At 39.5% G+C, this 26,913-nt stretch overlaps 3 protein-coding genes across 6 annotated transcripts in view; 2 read left to right on the top strand and 1 right to left on the bottom strand.

Moving 5' to 3' along the window:
• pole2 (polymerase (DNA directed), epsilon 2) overlaps positions 1-3,213 on the top strand; it is a 6,944-nt gene extending 3,731 nt beyond the window's left edge. The window contains exons 12-19 of the mRNA XM_058090259.1: positions 465-554; positions 618-672; positions 754-813; positions 884-961; positions 1,812-1,920; positions 1,986-2,162; positions 2,239-2,306; positions 2,394-3,213. Coding sequence (XP_057946242.1) covers positions 465-554; positions 618-672; positions 754-813; positions 884-961; positions 1,812-1,920; positions 1,986-2,162; positions 2,239-2,306; positions 2,394-2,412 — 656 coding nt within the window. The 3' untranslated portion in view covers positions 2,413-3,213. The remainder of the gene's footprint in view (positions 1-464; positions 555-617; positions 673-753; positions 814-883; positions 962-1,811; positions 1,921-1,985; positions 2,163-2,238; positions 2,307-2,393) is intronic.
• Positions 2,469-17,961, bottom strand: LOC131140115 (ribosome quality control complex subunit NEMF-like). The gene is made up of 31 exons (XM_058090256.1): positions 17,813-17,961; positions 17,607-17,675; positions 17,070-17,172; positions 16,708-16,833; positions 16,482-16,630; positions 15,127-15,194; positions 14,960-15,049; positions 14,810-14,883; positions 14,662-14,732; positions 13,867-13,942; positions 13,644-13,784; positions 13,367-13,575; positions 13,120-13,293; positions 11,476-11,539; positions 11,305-11,393; positions 11,112-11,215; positions 10,982-11,044; positions 10,793-10,905; positions 10,280-10,337; positions 10,145-10,203; positions 9,125-9,245; positions 8,839-9,059; positions 8,730-8,779; positions 6,106-6,250; positions 5,956-6,033; positions 5,679-5,873; positions 4,572-4,607; positions 4,389-4,495; positions 3,743-3,786; positions 3,560-3,639; positions 2,469-3,480 (listed from the first exon to the last, which is right to left on the bottom strand). The coding sequence occupies exons 1-31, from the start codon at positions 17,869-17,871 to the stop codon at positions 3,403-3,405; spliced, it is 3,114 nt and encodes a 1,037-aa protein (XP_057946239.1). The 5' UTR covers positions 17,872-17,961; the 3' UTR covers positions 2,469-3,402.
• Positions 17,527-26,913, top strand: LOC131140118 (MAPK/MAK/MRK overlapping kinase-like). 4 transcript variants are annotated; one of them, XM_058090262.1, is made up of 13 exons: positions 17,527-17,623; positions 18,421-18,566; positions 20,405-20,519; positions 20,827-20,916; positions 22,145-22,215; positions 22,298-22,376; positions 23,271-23,319; positions 23,438-23,616; positions 25,283-25,384; positions 25,489-25,662; positions 25,849-25,957; positions 26,386-26,577; positions 26,646-26,913. In XM_058090262.1, the coding sequence occupies exons 1-13, from the start codon at positions 17,619-17,621 to the stop codon at positions 26,718-26,720; spliced, it is 1,386 nt and encodes a 461-aa protein (XP_057946245.1). In that variant the 5' UTR covers positions 17,527-17,618; the 3' UTR covers positions 26,721-26,913. The 4 variants fall into 4 exon arrangements, with proteins under 4 accessions (XP_057946245.1, XP_057946244.1, XP_057946246.1 ...); XM_058090261.1 differs by lacking the exon at positions 17,527-17,623 and having other exon boundaries at positions 18,042-18,566; XM_058090264.1 differs by lacking the exons at positions 17,527-17,623; positions 18,421-18,566 and adding an exon at positions 18,756-18,918.

The raw sequence follows: 26,913 nt of genomic DNA, 5'->3' as shown, positions 1-26,913 counted from the left end.
TGCACAACGATGAGCCAATTCAAGAAACAATACAAGCAGTTGATGTTTGCTAAATACAAGGATGAAGAGTCTTGAACCAGTCATGATGTGCTATATATATCACTATATTGACACTTACTATGGTACACATTATGGCATTGGATGGTCATATCACCTTGTACTTTGATATGTGACAAAAATAAAATTAACAAAATTAATAAATAAATAATAAAAAATTAAACTATAGTAGGAAAGCAGGAAGTGAACAAATGTAACAGTTACTGATTGTAAAAGTACCAGATGGAGGGGTAGGATTTAATAAGCTTTGCTTCTTCCTACTCCTTTTGGACATGTGGAACTGTGAACTGATTATGGGATGCATTCAATTGTAATCTGATGCATGTTCAAATGAAATTAAACCATTACTATTACCAAATTTTGGCAACATACAATCTGTGTTATTCTTGGCTGTCTTCTGTCTTCAGGCTATGCTGCGATGCCTCCCACTTGTTTCATCTTCTTTGGAAATTTCTCTTCAGCCCCTTATGGAAGAACTCAAATCAAATCCCTGAAAGGTGAGTGATTTCAACTCTTGACATTTCACATTTTACACAGTATTGTGTTTATTCTCTGTGTAGAGTCGCTGAAGCTATTGGCGGATAGCATATGTGCACATCCCACCATCCACAACAGGTACCAGGTATCTTTCATTACAATCTATTTGAAAACCTTCTGTCAGTCAGTGTTTGACTGACCTATTTTTTCCACCTGCAGTAGTCGATTTGTGTTCGTTCCCGGCCCTGAAGACCCTGGTCCAGGTACCATCCTACCACGGTAAGCAACCAAGCTATGTCCATTTCACACATTTCACCGAGCAGCAATACAAAGTGATGTTTGTCAACAGACCTCCACTGGCTGATCACATCACTGAGGAGTTCAGACAGAGGGTTCCTTTCTCCGTCTTCACCACCAACCCATGCAGGTAGTAGACCAAGATTTCTCAGATTTACGATTAGGCCAACTTATGCCAATACAGGAGTAACTTAACACCCTAAAAGGTGTACAATTCCTTTTGACCCCATTCTGTTTAGGGATTTGTTGCGGTTGTACTAGGTTTCTACTGGTAGACTGTTTTTTCACCTACTTGATAAAAGTATGTATCCCATACCGAGTTGACAGGATATCCCTTATTACTGGGAGAAAGAAAAATAGTCTGTGAAATATGGAGTCAATTGATGACGGCTTGAAGTTAGACTAATTTACCATCTTTAACACATTCTGCTTGGCTCCATTGTCTCTCTGGTAGCAGCTTCATGTCACAAAATAGCATAAAAGCAGTGAGGACGCTGAGTGGAAATGTGCTTTTGTAAATAAAGTACAATGGAAATGTTGGCTGTCACGTAAAACACAAATAGCTCACCTCTATTTTGTTAAAGTAGCTTTACTGCACCTGAAATAAAGATGTACTGTTGCGTTTGACAGTACTTTCAAGAAAATCTATATTCTATAATAATTCTAATATTTTAATATAATTATTATTATAGAATTAAATATAATCTAATAATTCTATAATATATATTACAGGTATGTTTAATTTTCTCTGATTATATTGGGTATGGGGTAATATTTCATGTCTAGAGGGCTCTAATGTAAATGTATTTAGAAGGATGTAAACAGGTTTCCTATGATCCAACTATGAAAATATCATGAAAATACACTAATCAAGGTTGGCTATGTAACCAGATAAAGGAGGGATTGCTGTATTTTCCAGAACCCTATTCTGACAAGAGGTAACCGTATACAAATTGACCTATATTCTGTTACCTTGTCAGGATCCAGTACTGCAGCCAGGAGATCGTCGTCATCAGAGAGGACCTGGTCAACAAGATGTGCAGGAACTGCGTGGGCTTGCCCAACAGTAATCTTGACATTCCAAACCACGTAAGTCTCATAACAATTGTGGAAAATTCCTGTTAGGACTCAGCTGTTCACTTTGTTTCCCTCAGTTTGTTAGGACCATCCTGTCCCAGGCCCACCTGACCCCGCTGCCCCTCTACGTCAGTCCTGTGTTTTGGGCGTACGACTACACCTTACGAGTCTACCCGGTCCCTGATGTTGTGGTCTTTGCAGACAAGTACGACCCTTTCAGCATCAACCACGTGGACTGCCTGTGTGTCAATCCAGTATGTATTCTATTCTATTCCATACGTTAGTCACAGTGTCGTTTGACTCGTCTGATGGCTTTCATTATCACAACAGGGCTCTTTCCCAAAAAGTGGTTTTACATTTAAGGTGTACTACCCATCCAACAGAACAGTTGAGGACAGGTGGGATGTTTTACCTTTCTATGCTTTGCATAAAAAATACATGCCATTTGAACAGTAATGAATAATATTGCTCTCATATCTTTACAGCAAACTTCAAGGACTCTAAAGAGACAAGGACAATGTTTTCTTTTCATTGGATGCAACATTTAAAATAGTGCTCTGTAATGAATAAAAATATATATTTATTTTACTTCCTGTATTTAGGATCAGCTTTGGCCCAATTAGCCACCATGTGTTAAAGAAATATTTTAAATCTTTATACTTCCACAATTTTTTCACAAAATTATTTGCTAAATATAAACTTAAAGTAAAAGCAAGATAAGGTGGCGAGAAGTGCAAAACACTTTAACAAAAAGTAAAACAAATTACAATTGCACCAGCTTTTGGATGTTTGGGGAGTTGGTACGTTCCTTTTCCAGTAAATGTTGGGGCACATCAAAACACTATGACACCACCTGGAAGGGGATTGTACCCATGTTATGCCCTCATTAAAATGTTTAGTGGACCCCTGTAGTACATCTGTTCTTTCTTGTATGTGCCACAAAACGGGCAAATCATGATGCCAACACCCTCCACAACTCCTATTGTTACCACTTCCTGTCTGATTTCTGTAGTACAATCCCCTCCTAGGTGGTGGAATTCTCACTTGTTTTACGTTTGGTTGTTAATGTTTTGCACTTCTTGGCCACCAACATTAATGGAAAAAGGAACGCACCGCAAACTCGGCGCGGACTGGTCCAAACGTTATCACTTCCTGTAACTCTGGACTTTGGCACATTGACCTTCCGAGTGGTGGAATTGTAATTTGTTTTGCTTTTTGTTAGTGTTTTGAACTTCTAAGCCACCACCGTGATGTCTATTTATGAGGTCCACAGCACACAAAATGATCCTTTTACAGCAGGACATACTGTATAAAGAGAATTTTTACAAAGTTATCATTGAATCTGGTGTGCCTAATGTTGTGGGCGTAAACAGAGAACATGAAATGCACCCAAAAAGAAATTTGTTCCTCACATGATTCCTCGTCTCCATTCCAAAGACGGATTTTGGTCATCAGAGTCTGTATCAAGTGTCCAGTGTCAATGATCGACACATCTTACTTCCTTTTGGCAGCCAGCAGGTTGGGAGCAGACACTTTCACTTTGCCGGGCATGTTCCTGGACAGGTCGACATCCTGCAGGATGGATCATGGTCGTTTTTACAAAAACTTATTTTTTCTTCAAGAGGGGGAAAAAATGTTGACAATTTCTTACCTTAACACTGCGTAGCAGATCCTTTTCTCTCGCTGAAGCTTCTTTGGCTTTCATGAAGCTCAAAAGTGCAGTTCGTGCGGCTGGGAGGTACATGAAAATAAAGTAGTCATGTAGTGGTTCACGTAGCGAGATCAGGCCTTGACTTGTCACCAGTCCAACTGGATCATCTAACCAAGTTTTTACCTTTTCCTTTCTTTTGACTGCCTGGCGTCAGCTTGACTTTATACCTGCAAGCGTAGGAGGAAAAAAATAACATTACACGCTAATGCAGGGGTGGGCAAACTTTTTGACTCGTGGGCCGCATTGACATAACAAAATTTCCGGGGGGGGGGACTATATATTTTACACGTAACAGTCCACCTGGTATTATTGTATCTGTAAAATTGTCATGCAATCTGCTATTATTTATTATTTTATATTTATATTTAAATATTTTAAAAATAATAAAATATAATTAAAATTGAAATAATATATTATTATTACGTAAAATATGCAAATATAACAATTATATATAATTAATACAATAATTAGCATTAATATAATAAATATAATAATCATAATAGTTCTAATAATAATATAATTATTATTTTAATTTTTATTATTATTATGTGCTTGTGTCTCTTTTTTCAGGAGCACTTTGTAAACAACAGACCATCAAAAGGTTGGCTCAGGCCATGATGCCAGGTTGTATGTTGAGTTTAAATTAAATACTTTTGAAAGATTGGGCGGGCCGTATTCAAACACTTGGCGGGCCGGATGTGGCCCCCGGGCCGTAGTTTGCCCACCCCTGCTCTAATGACTAATTAAACAACCTCTGTACTGGACATACTTGAAGTTGGAGAGTGCACTGTAGGGGGCGCAGGCGGGCACCGCAAACATCAATACGTCTTCAAGGTGAGGTTGTCCTGTTAGGGAGGTGAGTAGGTTCTCTGCTTCCTGACAACAAACAAAATACATGGCAGCGTTTATTTTTGAACATTTTGTGCAATCCAACAATGGCGTGGGGACCTACCTCTGCCCCGGGGTTGTCTGGATCCACGTCATCCTCCTGAAAGACCATACAGTATCATAGAAAGTGATATTTCTTTGATATACAATGCAACCAAACTTGGATCCATTTTAATTGCGTTTCCGTATAAAATATTGTAAGTCATTTTATAACTGTAAGACTTTCTTGGCAAAGGGATATTCAATTTCTCTTGTAAACTAAAAATGTACAATGTACGCCAAGACAATTGTTGCACCACTATTATGTAGCAGCTTATATATAAGATGTACCATCTTATATATAAAATGCAAACATAATATATATATACATTTTTTTTAATTACAATGGAACCCACTTAAGTTGGTATTGCTTATGCCCACCAAGTCCTGATCCAAGGTGTCTGTCTTATGACTAAAAAGCACCCTCTTCAGTCGACATCAATGTACATGGTTGACGGCTTTTGTCGGCATAAAGTTCAAGACCCAAACGGACATTCATTCATTCATTAATTTTCTACCACTTTTCCTCACAAGGGTCGCGGGGGTGCTGGAGCCTATCCCAGCTGTCTTTGGGCGAGAGGCGGGGTACACCTTGGACTGGTGGCCAGCCAATCACAGGGCACATATACATAGACAAACAACCATTCACACTCACATTCATTTTGGAGTGGCCAATTAACCTAGCATGTTTTTGGAATGTGGGAGGAAACCGGAGTACCCGGAGAAAACCCACGCATGCACGGGGAGAACATGCAAACTCCACACAGAGATGACCGAGGGTGGAGTCGAACCCTGGTCCTCCTAGCTGTGAGGTCTGCGCGCTAACCACTCGACGGCCGTGCCGCCCACCCAAACGGACATTTGTGTGAAAAAATGGGTCCACTATGTCAATGTCTTGTAGTATTGATAACATCCTCATTTTTGAGAAGACAATGTAACGAAATTACTACAGCATGTCTGTTAGATAAGAGCATAAAATATATGAAAACAAAATAATCTGGAATAGTAAATGTGCTGTTGTGATTATGTCAGCCAGTCCAAGGGGGCGTCGACGTAAACAGATTCCACAGAATGCAGTAAGATAATATTGATGATATAAAAATAATGAAAGGAAAATATGTAAACTACATACCTTGTCCTCTTGTTCCACAGGAGCAGCCTCCTCATCCTCCCCTGCCGTCTGCGGTGGTCTCTTGGCCACAACCTCCTCTTGGCGAGGCTTCGGAGGAGGCTTCTGAGGGGCGGGCTTCCTCACAGGCTCCTCTTTCGCTTTTCCCTTCTTACCTTTCTTTCCCTTGTCCTTCTCTTCTTTTGCGGAACCAGCCGACTAAGAAGAGAAGACATTAGACTTATGTTCAGAAGTGTGTGTATGTGTGTGTATGTGTGTGTGTTTGTGGAGCCACACCCACCCCCAGCAGCTGCATCATGAGCTCACGGTCCTCATCATCCTGGTCCTTGTACTTTTCTTTGATCTTCTTCAGCTTGTTCTGCGACAATGACAGCACATGTAAGACTTCCAAAATCCTATGATCCGACACGCCCACAACCAGGCTAACAACCTTTTGGCCTCTCTTCAGTGGCGCCTGGGAGGGGCCGGCGCTACTTTTAGAGCCGGGGTCCACGTCAGGTGCTGCGCTTGTGATGTCAGTGTTCTTGTCCGGGTCGGCCACTTCCTCCTGTTTCTGCTTCTTCTTCTTTTCATCTCTAGTAAGAAATATCAGAAGACCAAAACATGACAGGATGGACACCTGAATAATCAAATGCAGTGATTATCCAATGGTTGTACCGCAGGATGTTAGTGTGTCGTGTGAGATCATCAGGTGTGTTGTGGAAAATTATCTGATTTCACTTACTTAGTCCGAAAATGATTATTGACTACAAATAATGTGTCTAAGATAGCAACATATGCAGTGACCACTAGATGGCGGAAGATACATAATCACTTTTTGTAACGTTTTTGTTTGGTGGTGTGTTGTGGCTTTTCCAATGGAAAACATGGGAAAGCCACTGTCACACACTAAGAGCACAAATCAAGCAGAACCAGTTGCAATGAAAACGTTTCAAAACTCCATAGAGGATCTGAACGCCACTCCAATACTGGCGCTCCAGGGCTTCCTTTTGTTCTTGGCGGCACGACGTGATGTAAATTGCCTATACGGAAGTGGTGAGTGATGCTTCAGCAAGCTTGTTGGTTTTCAAACTCTTTTCAGCACCTCTGCAGGGTCCATGCTGTTGGGACTTAAAGGAAAACTGCACTTTTTTTTGGAATTTTTTCCCATCATACACAATTCTTATGTGAGACTTAAAATGCTGTGTGTTTTAAAGATATAAAAACACAAAAAAGAGGCAACTCATTACTGTACAGCGGGGAAAATAAGTATTGAACACGTCAACATTTCTCTCAAAAAACATATTTCTAATCAAGCTATTGACATGAAATTTTCACCAGATGTCGGCATCAACCCAAGTAATGCACACATACAAAGAATCCAAACATTTATGTTCATAAATTAAGTTATGTGTAATAAAGTGAAATGGCACAGGGAATAAGTATTGAACACATGAAGAAAAGGAGGGGTAAAAAGGTCTGGAAAGCCAAGAAAGCAGCTGGAGTTTGTCAGTATTTAGAAGGTTAACCTGTCCCCTATTAGTACAAAGTAATATCAGCTGGTTTAGTCCTGATTAATGCCTTTTAAAAAGGTTTCTCACCAGCAAGGTGTTAGACAAGAAGCATTGCATGATGGGTAAAAGCAAAGAGCTGTCCAAAGACCTACGCAGCCTTATTGTTGCAAAACACACTGAAGGCATTGGTTACAGGCGCATTTCTAAACTTCTGAAAGTTCCAGTGAGTACCATTGGGGCCATCATCCGGAAGTGGAAAGAACACGGCATTACCATAAACCAGCCACGGCCAGGTGCTCCTCGCAAGATTTCAGACAGAGGAGTCAAAACAATCATCAGAAGGGTTCTCCAACAGCCCAGGACCACTCGTGGAGAGCTTCAGAAAGACCTGGAATCAGCAGGTACCGTTGTTTCAAAGAAAACAATAAGTAATGCACTCAACCGCCATGGCCTCCATGCACGCACACCACGCAAGACTCCATTTTTGAAGAGGAAGCATGTTGAAGCTCGTTTGGAGTTTACGACACAACATTTGGATAAACCCATGACATTCTGGCAGAACATACTCTGGTCAGATGAGACCAAAATTTAACTCTTCGGATGTCATAAGACACAACGTGTTTGGAGGAAAAATGGCACTGCACATCACCCCCAAAACACCATACCAACAGTCAAGTTTGGAGGCGGGAGCATCATGGCGTGGGGCTGTTTTTCAGCATGTGGTACTGGTAGACTTCATATCATTGAAGGAATAATGACTGGAGAAAAGTATCGAGACATTCTTGATCAGAATCTGCTGTCATCTGCCAGGCTGCTGAAGATGAAAAGAGGGTGGATCTTTCAGCAAGACAATGATCCCAAGCACACAGCCAAGGTAACACTCAACTGGTTGAAGAAAAAGAAAATAAAGCTGCTAGAATGGCCCAGTCAATCACCAGACTTGAATCCAATTGAAAATCTTTGGAAAGAACTGAAGATCCGGGTTCACAGAAGAGACCCCCGGAACCTTGAAGATTTGAAGGCAGTTTGTGTGGATGAATGGGCCAAAATCACACCTGAGCAATGTATTCGACTGGTTTCTCCATACAGGAGGCGTCTTGAGGCTGTAATCACCAACAAAGGTTTTTGCACTAAGTATTAAATACATTTCAGTACGCGTGTTCAATACTTATTCCCTGTGCCATTTCACTTCATTACACATAACTTAATTTATGGACATAAATGTTTGGATTCTTTGTATGTGTGCATTACTTGGGTTGATGCCGACATCTGGTGAAAATTTCATGTCAATAGCTCCATTAGAAATATGTTTTTTGAGAGAAATGTTGACGTGTTCAATACTTATTTTCCCCGCTGTATATATATATAATGTAACCAAGCTACAGCGGATGGGCCCCAATATTTGGCATGAACTCAGGATCCATTGCAATGCCTTTTAAATATAGCAGGAATTTTCATTCCAATTTTTCCATTCTGGCTCATTCCACGTATGATCAGGGTGTATGATTTGATAAAACAAGAAGTGCAGTTTTTAAGGACCTTACAGGGCTGCAAAACTCACCGTCTTTGTTTCACCGGCATGTGCTTCTTCCCTGGCAAGTGGACGTCAGCCTGAAAGGACATTCAATGTCAGCTTGTGCGTCTTTAAGACACATATGAGGAGTTCAAACCTGAGGGGGCTCTTCCTTTGAGATGAAGAGGTTCTGGGAGTTCCTGTTGGGTTGCAAGTGAGTGAGGGCGATGGTCGTATCGGGGTAGCTCAATTCTTCACTCGCTTCCTCTTTGATCTCCTCTAACTCCAAGCCATGTTCCGTTTGTGGTGCACCGCCATCGCCATTTCCCGTGTCCTCATCTCCTCCTGCTGCTTCATCGTCGGCACCGCTATCGTCACCTGCGAGGGCAACACGGTAAGTCTTCTGACTCTAGCATGATAGCATCATGGACGTCAACACACACCAATCAGCTCCTCCCCTTCCTCCAACAGCTCAGCGGTTCTGGACGCCACGTCCTCTACGTCCTCCTCCACTGTCTTTACCTTACGCTCGCCTTTGTGCCGAAACACGCTCTGCTCGTCCACCTGGAAGCGTGTTGCAAACACAATGTTGGATGTACATGCAGTATCACATACAGCAGGGGTCTCAAACATGCGGCCCGCGAGACGCTAGTTTGAGGCCCCCACCTTGATACCAAAGTTTAATGTTGAAATGACAGCTTAAAGCTGTGTGCACACCGGACACAATTATCATGATTTTGCCCCGCCCATACTGTTACCCTACCCTGTTACCCCGGCCTGTTTTGCTTTGGATTAGCAATGAAGCTAAAGGCTTATGACGCTGGGTACAAATAAATGCAGGAAATGATTTGGAATAAAACGGAAAATACACGTCAAGATAAAGCATCTCATCAAACATGTTGTTAAAGTTACGACGCTGCTCCCAGATGGAACTGAGTACGATGCTAACTTGCTAATTGGGTCAAATTATTAGGTTTCATTCATGTTCATGTTAAAGGTTAAATAACTGTTAATACTGTACATTTGAATCGGAAAAAAATAATTTCCTATCAACTGTATGTGGTTTCTTACGTTTTTCTTATTTGCTGTTTTATTATTATTTTACTTATTTATTACTGATTGATTGATTTATTGTCTTTATTCTTAATTTGTTTATTTATTTATTTTATCTTATTTTGTGTATAGAAAAATAAAAATTAAGATATTTGAGAACAGTGGAATGTTTTATCAGATATTTTGGTGTGGAAAACCGGAACCAAAGAACTAAAAAAGTGTAGGGTATAGCAGAAGCAAAAGTATTGAAGATTTTTTTTATTGATTTTTTTTTCAGTTTTTAATAAATGCGTTTTTTTGGGGTTTTTTTTGAAAACCTGATGCGGCCCGGCTTCACCCAGAACCTAGCTCCGGTGGCCCCCAGGTAAATTGAGTTTGAGACCCCTGACATACAGGCTTTGGGGCTTTACCTTGAAGAGGAAGCCAAATCCCATAATCAAGTAGGAAGGCGGAAGATAGTTTTTCTTCCCTGAGGAGAAAAAGTGATCATTGATTCATTAGAGTGTTTCATCACAGTGTTCAAAGTGGGAATTAACATATCATACCTCGAATCATGAAGCTACCGGTGGTCAGGTACTCTCCTGTAGGAGCCGTTTTGGACACCTACAACAACAACAGCAGCTCATGTAATGAACGTTTCCATCATTTTACAGCATGTATTCAAACATATACAACCTCAATATTAGTATTATTATTATTATACCACATTAATAAAAGTTTGGGGCGGCACGGCGGACGAGTGGTTAGCACGCAGACCTCACAGCTAGGAGACCAGGGTTCAATTCCACCCTCGGCCATCTCTGTGTGGAGTTTGCATGTTCTCCCCGTGCATGCGTGGGTTTTCTCCGGGTACTCCGGTTTCCTCCCACATTCCAAAAACATGCTAGGTTAATTGGCGACTCCAAATTGTCCATAGGTATGAATGTGAGTGTGAATGGTTGTTTGTCTATATGTGCCCTGTGATTGGCTGGCGACAGCTGGGATAGGCTCCAGCACCACCCATGACGTAACATACATAAATACAACAAAAAAAACCACTTCTTGTATCCTGAACTCACCTGATGATGGTGGACCCACCAAGCACTGGTGACTATCTTAGCGTCCCAGGCGGCGCTGTAGCACACAGACATGGTACCCGCCTCTGTCAGGGTACGAGGGGGGATGGGGTTACCTGGAGCAAAGATGAAGACATCAATAAGAATTTCCTAAATTCTGTGTGTAGACAATCAGGAGACACGAAGGCTGACCTGTGGGGTTTTTGATAATGCAGCTGGTTGCACCGTGGAGGTCAGCATGGACATAGATGTCGCCTGGATTGTAAAGATGAATTAAGAGAGTGTATGACCTCTGACTTAAAAACATGTGGTCCTTCTTTACCGGCCCGCAGGTAGCGCTTGACGATCATCTCGTTCTGCTGCTGATCCCTTCCTGCGATGACGAGGTAGTTCTCAGAGGTTATGAACCACAGGAACTTCTCAAACCTGCCAAAGAGAAGAACAACAAATAGAATGGAGTGGACACCAGGATCTCCTAAATAAGAGCGATCAGCAGCTGTGGAGCAGTCACGCACCAGTAAACCTTTCTGGCCTTCTGAATGGTGGTCACCGTTTGGACTTCTTTCAGGGTTTGCTGGGTTTTTTTCTCTGCGGATTTCATGGCCTTGAATGAAGGCAGTGGAGCATCGTCAGTGGGCAGTCACTGTGGGCTTGATGGCGAGATAACAGCAGAACCGCTTTCTTACCTTATCTGCTGCTTGGATCGTTTTCTGCTCCTTCTTCTCAGCACTGCGCTTGCAGTCGTAGTACCTTAAAGGATACATATCGTTACCTTTACTACGACTGACAGCACAGTGCTATGCTGTAGACGTCTTCAACACAACACAAACACCGATGTGGCATCTGTAAAGCTGGTGTTTTTGGTGGAGTTAAAAAAAAAATTGCTGTAAATTATGGGGTGAACAATCTGTCCGCTTATCCTTATGAGGGTCGCGGGAGGGGGGGGGGTCAATCTGTGTACAATGAGTACAAAATATATTATATGTACCATAATATGTAGATTTTATATTGAATAAAATATATTAAACATATAAGTATCATTATGACTTTTATAATAAGATTTTTTTTATATTATAAAATATACTTTTGTAAAGGCAAAAAGTCTCATCCCAATAAACATATTTTAAATATTTTGTGGGAACAAATGAAAAAAAAACGGCATTGTACAAAAAGGCCTCCCCACTAATAAAAACCTTACCACTAAATTACCACAATAAACACACGGTACTCTAAATAAATAAATATATATGAAATATGGTAACCATCATAATTTTTTTAACAAGGTCATATTTAATATTATTAAACACCTTTTTTCAAATAAAGGGCTGAACCCACTAAACATAATACTGTATTTTGCAAAATATACAGTATTTTATTTAAAGTTAAGAATATAGTATTTTAATAAAATTACATTGTACAAATAGGCCGATCCACTAATACACCTACCACTAACAAACGTGTGCAAGTGAATAAATACATATACTGAATATGGTAATGCATCATTATCCATTTTTTTAAATAGGTAATATTTACTGTAATATTATTTTTTAAAACTTTTACAAAAAAGGCGTCATTCCAATAAACATACTATACTATTTTTCAAAATAAATTGTATGTAAAATAAGTGTGATTATATATTTGTGGGGGGGGGGTGTAAAACTATAATATTTTTATGACATTGCATTGTGTAAATAGGCCTCCCCACTAATAAACACCTTACCACTAATAAACATCTGGTACTCTCTAAGTCAGTAAATAAATAGAATATGGTACAGTATATGAGGTCAGCATCCTTACAGTGCTATAGTGTATGAATAATGTCCATGTGTTGCTGCCGACCCTCCCTGTCCTTTCTCTGAGGTGTGACACAGCTGTCCCTCTGTGTTTTGTTTAATTGGTCGTTGGAGAAAAAAAATAACTGTATCTCGTGAATTTTGCCTAGCAACAAGTGGCTGCACAAGACCAGGGAGATAAATGCAATTTTCTTGATGTATGTTGCTGCTAGAATAGCTACAATGTAACCATTCACAGTACCGTATAGTCACCGATTTCTTATCAATTAATAATATTTGTTCATACTATATTATCTTAATTTGTTTTATTATATTGCAGTAACCTGACATCCAAGCTAGAGGCGGCACCGTGCCTGAGATCTTTTCTCCAATAGATCATCTTTCATTGTTGATTATAAGTAGTGAGTAGTTTACAAATTATATTGTATTTAATAAAAGTGAGAGGCATATTAAATGTACATTTTTTTTTTTTTTTTTACTATTTCAGGGGGTAACCCCAATGAATAGGGGGATCTACTGTACTTAAACTACACTTACTTTTTGGCATTGGCGTAGGCTGACAGGCCAAGATCCACATCCACCAGCATGGGCTTGTTCTTCTGCGGCTTCTTATTCTGTCCTTTGTCTTTGTTTTTGTTTTTCTTGCCCTTCTCCTCATTGGCCTCCTTCAAGACTTCTTCCTCCGGCTCTTCCTCGTTAATGTACGGATTCCTAGGTTTAAAAAAAAAAAAAAGGCAGTTGGTCATTTTGTTGCACACTAAATGTGGACAATTTAGGGTCCTACTTCAAAAGCATGGTGATGTGATTGGTCTGCAGCTTCAGCTCCTTGATGGCACACGCCACGGGGTCACTGGCGGCTTGCGCTTCTTTGACGAGCATACCGATCTCTGTCCAGTCCACCTGGTTGGCTAGAGCACTGCGGATCACCTGCAGCGCCCTCTCCACCACGGTCAGGTTCATCTCCACAAGCTCACCTTTCACTCTGTCCACTTCCTGTGAGGCACAAAGAGCATGTCTCACCACAGCTTCTCTTTCTTCTTCTTTCTTCTTCACGGCTTTACCTGAACTTGATGCAAGGCCTCCAGTCTTTGCTCATGGTCCCTCTTGACGTTTTCCAACTTCTTCAAGGCTTGCTTCTCCTGCTGCAAAGCCTTCATGTCGATCCTCTGGCTCTCCATCTTGGAGAAAAACTCATCTACCGCCTGAGAAGATAACATCACAAGAGATCACTGCAGCAGAAACACGGTGGAGATTAGTCTAATGTGATAAATTGGGAGTGTTTACCTTGTTAAAAGTATCAAACTCCAAGTAGGGGCTTTTTAAATGTTGGGCAAAGAGGAACGGATGAAATTCATCATAACTGTAAAACATACATTTTTTTATTAGGGTGGATTTGTCTGTTTATATGTAAATGACTTGATGTCATACTACATACAACTAATATTGTTGTTACATGTTAGATGCATATTTTCATTTATTATCTTATACCGCTCAGAAATTAGGCTTTACTATACACACTTGAGTACAGTGTTCCCTCATGACATCGTGGTTCACCTGTTGCAGACTTCCTGGACAACACCCACAATGTTGACGAAACGTTCGGCATTGTCAAAGGATCCTGCAGGTGCGCCCAAGACACAAAAGACGAAGAAGAAGTTGCAGGTGTAGGGTCCCATTATGGAAGGAGGAAAATACGACGAAAGGAGCAATGCATTTTAACCAGGATACAAAAACACTACAGTACAGCAGAAGGGCGCCAGGATGACGAAGAGGCAAGGTCAAATTAGTGAAATTATAAAAATTATAAATAAGAAAAAATATATGTATATGTATATATATATATATATATACATACATACATATATGCTGAATAAAGTATATGATGAGGGGTTTTAACATTATTAAAAAAAAGTTGGCTACTTCGGGGATATTATTTATTGCAAGCTATTTTGGGAACCTATCGCCAGCGATAAACGAGGGAACACTGTAAACACAATAAGAATATTCACAGGCACTTGAGCATAGCATACTATTATTCATAGTTAAAGGGCATACATAGCATTGTGTAATGTGACTTACGTAAGCAGCTCTTCGCTGGCTTTCCCTGGAGTTAAACTTGGCTTCTTCTCACTCTTTTGAATGATGAAGCCCTTCAATAAAACAAAAGAATAATTTTAAAAAATGACATGGGGTGGGCAAAATGGGGAAAGAAAGTCACATTACATACTTTGCCACTAAAGTTCTCTGCTTTTTCCATGTATGTCTCAGCCATTTGCAGGGCTTCTAGGATTTTAGGTGCAGCTGAAATAATATAAATATTAAAATAAAGAAAACATTTTTGCACATGGCTATCAGGAGTAAGCCTGCCTTGACATACCTTGGGAAGCCTCCACTTGACTGTCAACTTTGACTGAGCCTGGCAGTCCAGTTTCAATTAAACAATGTTCTATCAGAGCGGCTCCATAAGCTGTGGAAGGTCAGAAAATATCATAAATGATATTTCATTTGAATGTAGTGAAATGAATGATGTTGATGGTTACTTACGAAGGTGAGGGTTCAGCACCCTTTTCACTTGCTCTCCATTTGGTGCTTTGCTGATGATTTCAGTGAGTCTATATTTTAAAGAAAAAGTTTTAAAAATTATACTAACGGCTCCATTACTAAATAATGTATGTATATTGTCATTGTTGTATTAAAAGCATGCATTTCTGAATGTATATATATATATATATTTGTATTGTATTATTGTATTTTTTTTAATAAATATTTGTAAAAATATGTTTTCAATAAAAAAAATGCTCCAAATACTACTTCACAAAATTATTTTTGAAAAAAATGCTCTAGACCAGGGGTCTCAAACACGCGGCCCGCGGACCAAATGTGGCCCGCAGGACACTAGTTTTAGGCCCCCGCCTTGATATGAAAGTTTAATGTTAGTGCTGTCCGCGCAAGTTTGATATGGATGCTGTATGGTATCATGTACCCAGAAAAAATTATTACGTTTGATTAATGTTCATGTTAAAGGTTAAATAACTGTTAATGGTAAGTTTTTGGCTATTTAAGTTTAAAGGAAATAACTTAAAGGCTACCGTTTAGGTTGCTAGCTCTCTAGTTTGCGAGTTAGCATGTGTCTCAAGACCCTGCAGTTGCGCAATATGTTGTAAATAAAAAGAGTATAAATGTGACTATAGTCGTGTTTTGTCATGTCTACAGGGCTCTAATAATGCTTTGTTAATTTTAATCTGAAAAAAATAATTTGTCTACCCACCAACTATATGTGGTTTCTTAAGTTTTTATTATTTGCCCTTTTATTGTTATTATTATATTTATTTATTTATTACTGATTGATTGATTTTCTTTATTCTTGATTTGTTTATTTATTTTTCATCTTATTTTGTGTAGAAAAATAAAAATTAAGATATTTGAGAACAGTGGAATGTTTTATCAGAGCTTTTCTTGTAGAAAATCGAAACCAAAGCAAAGTTTATTCATTTTTCTGTTTCTAATAAATGCGTTTTTTGTTTTTTTGGAAAACCTGATGCGGCCCAGTCTCGCCCAGACCCTAGCTCCAGTGGCCGCCAAGTAAATTGATTGTGAGACCCCTGCTCTAGACATATTATTTATTTGGAAAAAATATATATACCGTTTATTATTACTTACAATACTTAATATTTTATTTGTTGTAATACATATTCATGTTAAAATATACGTAGACTGTACAGTAAATGTATAAAGTATCATTATTTTTAAATATTAAACACCTAGACAGTTGAAAATGCGTCTGCATACGTAATAAAAAAGGTATCTCTCTCCAATGAAACCCTACCTCCAACAGACACACTGTACTCTGCAGTTGAGTAACCGAATACCCTGGCCATTATATAATTGACGCTAAATACCTTTCTTGAGAGATGAGCGGTTCTGGGGGTCGTGCGCTCTCTACAGGGTACCGTTCCCGCACAGCGATCTTGACGTCTTCTACCTCAGCTGTGCGAAATCGCAGCAGATTCAAGATGGTGTACTCATGGTCTGCAAGAATGATGTTACCCTGCACACACACACCATACGTATATTGACATATTGTGTATACTGTATCGTGTGTTTGAGTGTTTGATATCCTCCTACCCGGTCATAGAGCTCTACGATCAGGTGATAGGCGGCCTCATCAGAGCCAAACTGAATGTCGACGATCCTGTCAATGCCGAGCTGCTTCACCTGTGTCAGCCGTCGTGTCTTCAGGTGCTTGCGGCACTAGAAGGACATGGCCTTTACATATTTGCATGCAGACTACCTTAAGAAAATTACCTTATCCAACAATTCCAACTTTCCAGACTTCTGTATATGTTTTAAATATTCCGCTGTCATGTTCTGACTGGTGTGGAAGGGGCCCTTTAAACTCTTAATTAGAAAATGCCACATTCTCAGCACTGACACAATGAAACACTAATACCAGAATAACTAAGCCTATTTGAAAAAAAACATCTTACTTTCATTGCAAAGCCCGAAGGCATCATGTTCTTCGGCCATTCGAAGTCTGTGGAGTGGATCCGGATGCCCGATTCAAGCAGGAGAATGGCTTTGCTGTCAGGCCTTTTCAGCAAAAACACAAACCAGCTAATGTGATCCAGTTCAATATATGTATGCCTTTACAAAGATAATAATGTATTATACTGTAAAACATTAGGAATGTTCCTTTAATTTGAAATTTGAATGGCAAATTCCACAACAGGTGTCTCGTATTGCTACTTAATGTAGCATGTAGACTATATTGAATATAGACGTCTTCATCATGCTGTTCACATTTTGATAATTTTGTTTAATGAACCTCTTTGACGGTGTTAATGATATTGGAACACTGTAAATAAAACTAAAAAAACTCTAAATAATACAAATGGACTGGAAGCGGTCATAATCGTCATCACAGCTTTACATCTATGCTGACGTCACGGCATTATGCTGTACAGTAGTAAACTTATTAAAAGAACACACATCTAGCGTAATGAGTGTTATAGCGAGGTCCTTACTTTTGTAGCCGAATGAGGTACGTCTTGTTGTCGATGTCGTACACGTTGTTCACTCTCATGCCGATGTAGCTGTCAAAGAAAACGAAAAGCGACACAAAAAAAGAAATGAATGGCGTGGAAAAGAGCGTAAACACGTTAGCATTTTGGCTAGAACCTCCCAGATGAGACAAGTTAGCTTGATTAGGGGCGGAAAAAATGTCACCTACTTGGCATTTATCTCCGCGATAACAGCCCTAATATCCGCTGTGGTGAATCGTGTTTTCATGTTTAATTATTGTGTATTAAAGGGAGAAAAAATGTCAAACAAAATGATAAGACTAGCTTGTGCCACACTTTGCTGATCAGAGCTGATTACGGAGCATGCGCAGTGGTGCATACAAGTAGGGAAGCCGACGCGGAGCAAAACTTGTATTTTTATGGCATTTGTCTCCCTGATAACGTCCATTGAATGTGCTTTGGAAACTCGTGTTTTCACGTTTAACTGATATATGTTACAATCATAAAACTATGTGTAATTTTGCGACATAAAGACTAGCCGGGTTACTGAGCATGAGCAGCTTAGCATTGAATACAAGTACGGAATCTGACGAGGGGCAATAATGACAGATGCTTTTTTTGTGCTGTGCAGGAGGGAGTGGAATCACTGAATGTGGTGATGATTCACTGCTTTTCGCTTACGCTTTGACATTAATTTACTACATCAAATAGTGACTGTTGCATTTTTGTAAACAAAATTAATGCTTGCTAGACCTCCTCAAATTCCATGTGCACTAATGATGCACTACTCCAACTGGTTGATTGGCGTTAAAAACAGGGCAAACCTCCGGAATGCATGGAAAAATGGGGCTAACAGTGACTGGAACAACACCGGAGATGTTGTGGACGTGCAGAACCGCCACAGCCCGAAGCCCGGCGAGAAGACATGCAAGCTAGCCGTCACCACCCATCTCTGGAAAAAGGGTAAGAACAACGATTCGGCGTTAAATAATAAGGGCCTGTGGGTAAAATTCAAATATTTTATAGTAGGTCATCCACACGCTTGATATCAGTCGCTTTTCTGAGCGAATAACCTCAGAGGTTGCAGGCTTCCGACCGAAGTGGCCGGCTTCTCTAGTCGGGTCAAGAGGGGAGGGCGAAAACGTGCTCCGTTACCTAGGCGACGGTCAAGCTAACAGCTCTCACTAGTGAAGCTAGGCTAGCACTCTCGAGGCGACTTCGCTTCGTCCTTTTCGGCATTTTATTAAAAAACAAACAAAAAAAAACAATAAATAAAATGCCTGCTCCAAATATAAACGTGTCGGAGGAATGCACTGTAAGTATAATTTGACCGCTATGCGTATGTGTGTGTGTGTGTGTGTGTATTTCTGCTCACCGACCTCGAATCCACTTCCATTTTGCATTTACTAAATATATTAACAGTTATTTTGTCAGTATTATTATTACCATTTTTACACAAGTTAGGGTAGGTGTTGATTATTCAAAGAGATACATACACAAAAATATTTCTGTAATGTGTAATGCTAAAATTGGTTTATTTGTGACTCTAAATTGCCCATCTGTATAAATGTACAGTAAATGTGAATGTTTTTTTTACAGTATATGTGGTTTATAAGTGCATGGTGACCAGTCCAGGGTGTACCGCACCTCTTGCCCGAAATCAGCCTTGGATAGGCTCCAGCATAGCTTGCAACCCTAGTGAGGATAAGCCGCATAAAAGATGGATGAATGGATGTAAAGCTAAAAGATTAAAAGTCTGAGAATTGAGCCGTGCGGGACCCCACTCTTAATTTAAAAAAAAGTCATTATCATCATTATTGTCTTACATTTGAACATGCTAAATGTACAAAACAATTGATGCTACTTCTCAACACAGTAGTATACCATTTTCAGAGCAAATATTTGATGAGAATGTTCTAGATTTTGCCAGTGTAGTAGGAAGTGGAGGGCCCCAAATTATGAAATACACCTTGTGTACGCATTTAAATTACACATACAGACACTTACAGTTCTTACACCCAAACACTAACCTATAAAAAAACTGCAACTTTTCATTTGATGATATTATGTTAGATACACATACCCAAGCCTGAGCACAGTATGTCTGCTGAATGCCTTATTTTATAATTAATTTAGTCATTTTTATGCTTGAAAATACTTCATTTAGTACACACTATTTGCTTACATATGCACATTTGTAGACTAATAATAGGCTGTACTCTACTGAGAAACAGCGAGGAATCACAATATGATATTAATTGGCTGTGAAAAATGTGAAAAAGTGAAGCTGCGAAAGGGGGGGGGGGGATGTGCAACTCTGTACTCTATCTCCATACAGGCATTTCCAATCTTTGTTAAGGATGTTTTCAAACTGTGGTACGAGTACCACTGGTGGTACATGGGCTCAGGGGTGCTGGAGATTTAAAAATAAATCAATAACTAAAACTATGTTATAGACTTGCATAAAATAATGTAAATAAATAAATATATTAATGAACGATTTCCTGGAATTAAATTTAAATTCAAGTTTGTTTGCTAAAATAGCTAATAATATAATATATAAAAATACATTTGGGGCTTAAATATACGTGAAAAAAAACAACACGTGAAAAAGATGAGAAGTACGCTCCTTCAGGAACGATGGATGAAACATCCTTCCCCCGCTAAAATCCCAATTCCCTAACGCAATAAGCTTTATTATCCAATCAGGGCTGATTGAATTGCTGCATTCACTGTCTAATGAGCAGTTGTCCTGCTGTTGCTATGCACAAATGAGCTCAGTCTTGCTGTCGTTGTTGCAGGCTACAAAATAATCAAGAAGATCGGAGAGGGCAGCTTCTCCGAGGTGGTCAAAACTCAGAGCCTGAAGGATGGGAAATACTACGCGTGCAAAACAATGAAGCAGACCATTAACAGGTGAACGCTGATGTTACTCAGATAGCATGTCATTGTATGGTCATATCACGTTGTACTTTGGTAAGTGACAAAAATAAAATAAAATAAAAATGTTATTAAAAAAAAACTTAAATTATATTAGGAAAGCAGGAAGTGAACAAATGTAACAGTTACTGATTGTAAAAGTACCAGATGGAGGGGTAGGATTTAATAAGCTTTGCTTCTTCCTACTCCTTTTGGACATGTGGAACTGTGAACTGATGATGGGATGCACTCAATTGTAATCTGATGCATGTTCAAATGAAGAAAACTTGTGTTATTGTGTTAGTGTGGAGCAGGCCAACAACCTGCGGGAGGTTCAGGCGATGCGGAGACTCAGCCCTCATGCCAATATCATCCAGCTGCATGACCTCGTTTTGTGAGTTCTTTCTTCATCTTCTGACATGTCACCTTACAAGACTTACCTGATAACACACAATTAACCTGTTAATCACTTGAGTTGCCACATATTTACATGAAATACATAGAGCAGGGGTCTCAAACTCAATTTACCTGGGGGCCACTGGAGCTAGGGTCTGGGCGAGGCTGGGCCGCATCAGGTTTTCCAGAAAAAAAAAAAAAAAACGCATTTATTAAAAACAGAAAAATGAATAAACTTTGCTTTGGTTCCGATTTTCTACAAGAAAAGCTCTGATAAAACATTCCACTGTTCTCAAATATCTTAATTTTTATTTTTCTACACAAAATAAGATGAAAAATAAATAAACAAATCAAGAATAAAGAAAATCAATCAATCAGTAATAAATAAATATAATAATAATAATTAAATAGCAAATAATAAAAACTTAAGAAACCACATATAGTTGGTGGGTAGACAAATTATTTTTTTCAGATTAAAATTAACAACGCATTATTAGAGCCCTGTAGACATGACAAAACACGACTATAGTCACATTTATACTCTTTTTATTTACAACATATTGCGCAACTGCAGGGTCTTGTGACACATGCTAACTCGTAAACTAGAGAGCTAGCGACCTAAACGGTAGCCTCCAAGTTATTTCCTTTAAACTTAAAAAGCCAAAAACTTACCACTTCCACACGGATAGGGAGGATAACTATTAACAGTTATTTAACCTTTAACATGAACATTAATCAAACGTAATAATTTTTTCTGGGTACATGATACCATACAGCATCCATATCAAACTTGCGCGGGTCGCACTAACATTAAACTTTCATATCAAGGCGGAGGCTTCAAACTAGTGGCCCGCAGGCCGCGTGTTTGAGACCCCTGACATAGAGTATTCATCTGTGTTACATCTAAGGACCTTCAGAGAAAAACTGGTGAAAAACCCTAATCATGCCTTTTTTTTTTGCACACTAAACCCTATAGTGTGCCGCTCACATATGGAATCAAACATTAACAGGCATACAGTACACAATATTGTACTTACAAAACGTGCAGTAACACAACATCACATCTTGTTTAAGCATTTTCCAGTTGGAATTTAGAATTGACTTGCAGATATCACCATGAAACCACTTTCTATAAAAAAAAAAGATTTACAATTTAAAGCAGAGAAGTATAATAAAAATACTTACTTTTGTGAGATACTGTAATATTTTCTGATTTGTCGTTTCAGTGACAAAGAAAGCGGCACCGTGTCGTTGATTTGCGAGCTGATGGAGATGAACATATATGAGCTCATTAAAGGTGGGCGGGACTTTGACTCCCAAAAGTGTAGGAACACTACAATAAAAATGAGATTTTGTCGGAATAACGTTGTGCCTCGCAGCAAGACAAACACCATTGCCGGATCAGACGGTGAGACACTACATGTACCAGCTGTGTAAGTCACTTGACCACATGCACAGGTAACTTTCATTTTTACCATATCAAGCAATGTGATTATTCATTAATTAAACATATTTTATTAACTACATCGGTAATGTTTCAAGTCACATTCTATCGTTATTAACTGTTGTACAAGTGTAAAAATAAGTTAACCATGGGTAGACCAAAAAATACGGTTGGATTGTTGCGCTGCATAGGCAAGGCTTCTCACAGCGCACCGTTACTGCGAAGTTTTGGACGCAGTAAGACAAAAAAAGAGTAGATTTGTAGACCCAAAAAAAAAATGTCACCAGCTCTTAGCCGGAGGTTCCAATTGGACACGGGACAATTCTCAGATGCTCTCTGCGAAAGAAGGGTTTTACAGTATATATACTGTATATTTACACTGTTGCAGTTTTTATACAATTCTGCATGTAAATCGAGTGCCCAGACAATGTTGCTAACTCACTGTTTGTGCATTTTTACTATAAAATATGTGTCTATATAATTTTTTTTGTTAATATTTTTGTGTCTGGAATAGATTATTTGAGTGACATAATTTTTTTGCCTCAGTTTTATACATTTTTCTGATGATTTTTGAATGAATTAATAGCCAAAACTGACGTATCTCTGTATTTAGATATTTAAATATTTCCAAGGTCTATGGTTACCGTCACACCTTTTCTATTTGCCATTATTGGTGTCAAAAAGATATTTGTGCGGCCTGCCACAAATACATTTGACACTTGCCACAAATAGATAGCAGTCCTGTGGGTAACAGTGTCTTTTATAGCAATAGTTTTAAAGTTTCCAGCATTTTGTGATGTGAAATCCAAAGTGTATGGCTTTCACATTACATTGCACTGATATTAAAATAATTATTATATAAGGCGATTTAATTTGGAGGCTAACTTCCGACTGTTTCGGCTTTACAGCTGCGGGATCTTCCACAGAGACGTGAAGCCAGAAAACATTCTCATCAAAGTAAGCGGAAAATCTCATGATATCCAATCTTAACGCATCCCACTTTTACAAAAACAGATACAACCATAATAATAGAATAAAAAGTTATATCGTAAAATTATTATAATTTTTTTTTTAGCACAACGTTCTGAAGCTGGGAGACTTTGGGTCGTGCAGGAGCGTGCATTCCAAACCCCCCCACACAGAGTACATCTCCACCCGCTGGTACCGAGCCCCGGAGTGCCTCCTCACTGACGGCTATTACAGCCTGAAGATGGACATCTGGAGCGCCGGCTGTGTTTTCTTTGAGGTCATGAGGTAACTCCACGGGAAGGGTATATTTTAGGGGGGGTCGCTCTGAGTGCCGGCAGGGAGGAAGGAGACGACACTTGACCGATTACAGGAGAGTAGGCGTGGTTGGTCGGGGAAGCAGGCCGAGGAATCTGAACATTTTGTCCCAAGAGGAGATAGTGGGACCGATCATCACACCTCCATGCAAAGCGGTGACGGCAAATTGCAGTCAAACTTCTCAAATAACTGATATTTAAAGGGGCTCTTCTCTCGTCATGGTGCGCTCTTCTCCAGCAGACATCTGCAGCTGTGTGTTGTAAAGACGGCTTCTGTAAAGTCTTCACTCCATGTCCTAACCCCTCCTGCTCAAACTTGACTAAGTCGCCCATAAACATGGCACGCATCTCGTGGCAGCCATGGAAGCGTATGGCACTGTCAAGAACGCAAGGTGCATTCATGAACATCGGGTCTTTACATTTTTGCCAGGCAATAACTTCTGACCCACTGAAAAAGTTGAAGATCAATGCTGGACACAATACAACATATTAGTCTTACTGCTTTGAATATGCCTACTTTATGCAACTTCCTGTGTATAGTCTTGAGATCCCTGGGCTGTCTTTTGCAATACATGTTGTGTAAAAGCCAAAGAAAAAGCACAACACGCATAGAGAGGTCTTGCAAACAACAAAACATTTTACATGACATCAATTCAAGAGGTTTTGTGGCCATATTTTACCCCCCCCAAAAAATACAAATTGAATGATCTTTGGGGTTTGTATTGTAGAGTACTTAATTATTATAGACATAGACTTTCTTTATTGTCATTGCACAATAACACAGCAGTGAAATTGCCAACGAAATGTCGATGCCTGGCTCCCGTGTAATAAATAATAAATAATAAATAATAAATAATAAATAATAAACAATAAATAAAAAATAATAAATAATAAATAATAAATAATAAATAATAAATAATAAATAATAAATAATAAATAATAAATAATAAATAATAAATAATAAATAATAAATAAATTATTTATTATTTATAATAAATTTTTATTTATTCTTATTTTGTTAATATTTTTGTGTCTGGAATAGATTATTTGATTGACATAATTTTTTGCCTCAGTTTTCATACATTTTTCGGATGATTTTTGAATGAATTAATAGCCAAAACCAACGTATCTCTGTATTTAGATATTTAAATATTTCCATTTATTATATATTATATATATAATAATATAATATATATTTATATATAATAAATGATAATAAATAATAAATAATAATGTGGAGAATAAATAGATGACATCAAATATGAACAACAATGTACAGCATAAACAGTAATTTGTACAAATAATTTAAATAATTTAGAATAAACAACAATAATTTAAAGTTTTGGTTGTGCGTGTGGGCAGGTCGAGGCTTATTTGGCATTGAGCAGTCTGATGGCCAGGGGGAAGTCGCTGTCTCTAAACCTGGTATATATTAGAATATGTATTATATTTTTCCATGCATCTCCGACCGCTTATCCGAGGTCAGGTTGTGGGAAGCCCAGAATACCTTCTCCTCGGCCACTCCTCGTCTGTCCTGGGCCTCCCGAGACTCCCTACCAGTCAGATGTGCCCCGAAAACATCTCCAGGGAGGCATGACTGACATTGGCTCACTCCATTCATGTCGTTGTCTTTTCAGCTTGAATCCCCTCTTCCCCGGCACCAACGAATTGGACCAGATCGCCAAGATCCACGATGTGTTGGGAACTCCCGATCAAAGCGTCCTGCGAAAATTCAAGCAGTAGGTTATGTCACTCCTTCATCATCTTGCACAAACTGACTTACCTGAGGGTCGGCTATGCGGTACAGTACATTGGTGACGGTGTGATGTTTGATGCTTGACAGATCCAAAGCGATGCATTTCAACTTCCCTGTTAAGAAAGGATCCGGAATCTCACGCCTTATTCCCGACTGCCCGGCCCCAGCTTTGTCTCTACTGTATCAGATGCTGGCCTATGATGCCGACGAACGCATCACGGCAGAAACTGCCCTGAGGCACGCATACTTTCGGGAAATTCGGTACATACGGCATATTTACAGTAGATACGTATACATTACCAGTGGAAATTTTGAACATATACTTCCTATTAATAAGATAATACATTCTGTTTTGGTTTGACTGAATTCCTAATGAATGTTTCCCAATTCTGTAAATTATGCAACTTTATATTTTGTAAATAATTTTTCAGGCATATTTGCTTTCAGGTTGGCAGAGAAAAAAGCTGATGGAGTCTCCTCTGACCTCCTGTGGCGACCCACTCGACTTGGCAAACAAATGAGGGGGAGACACACGAGGCCCACCCCTTTAATTGGTGTAAGTATTATATCTATTTTCATTCATTCTACCGCTTTTTCCTCACGAAGGGTCGTGGGGGGGTGCTGGAGCCTATCCCAGCTGTCTTCGGGCGAGAGGCGGGGTAGACCCTGGAATGGTCGCCAGCCAATCACAGGGCACATATAGACAAACAACCATTCACACTCACATTCATACCTATGGACAATTTGGAGTCGCCAATTAACCTAGCATGTTTTTGGAATGTGGGAGGAAACCGGAGTACCCAGAGAAAACCCACGCATGCACGGGGAGAACATGCAAACTCCACACAGAGATGGCCGAGGGTGGAATTGAACCCCGGTCTCCTAGCTGTGAGGTCTGCACGCTAACCACTAGACCGCCGTGCCACCTATATCTATTTTAATGTATGATTTATTCAAGGAAAGCATCTCTCTCTCTTTCTTTAGCACAACACAAAGAACGTAGCAGAGCCCCTCTGCAGACGGAACATCCCCCATTACACTACTGAGCTGCCCAAACTCAACATGGCTGTCACAGGGCCACAGCGGTCCTTCCCGGCTTCGCCCGCGTTCACACTCACCCACAGGGGCACCCTGCCAGCCATCGCCTCCAAGAAATGCCAGTCACGTTTGGCCAAGGTAAACTTAAACCACGCTTTCATTGATTTGTTATTATGTGGTATTACAATGTATTTTTCTCTTCACAGTCCGAGTCACAAAAGGTGGCCTTAAAGCCCTTCTACATGCCGCCCCTGGGCAGGAAACACGGAGGAGGCTGCTGAGAGCCAAAGACACTTCAACATTTGATTAAAAACTTCCTCTCAAAACAGGATAGACGTGAAAATTCCCCCTGGCTGGTCAATAATAGCTCTGTTACCACTAGGGAGTTATTTGCAAGCAAGCAGAAACAGCTGTACATGAGGAGAAACGTCCTTCTGGTCCTATGTATTACATATATTACAAAAAATACTATTG

This window comes from Doryrhamphus excisus, chromosome 13 (genome assembly GCF_030265055.1).
Source record: "Doryrhamphus excisus isolate RoL2022-K1 chromosome 13, RoL_Dexc_1.0, whole genome shotgun sequence".
Taxonomy (NCBI): Eukaryota; Metazoa; Chordata; class Actinopteri; order Syngnathiformes; family Syngnathidae; genus Doryrhamphus; species Doryrhamphus excisus.
Note: the sequence above shows the minus strand (reverse complement) of the source record. Positions and strands in the feature narration are given on the sequence as shown.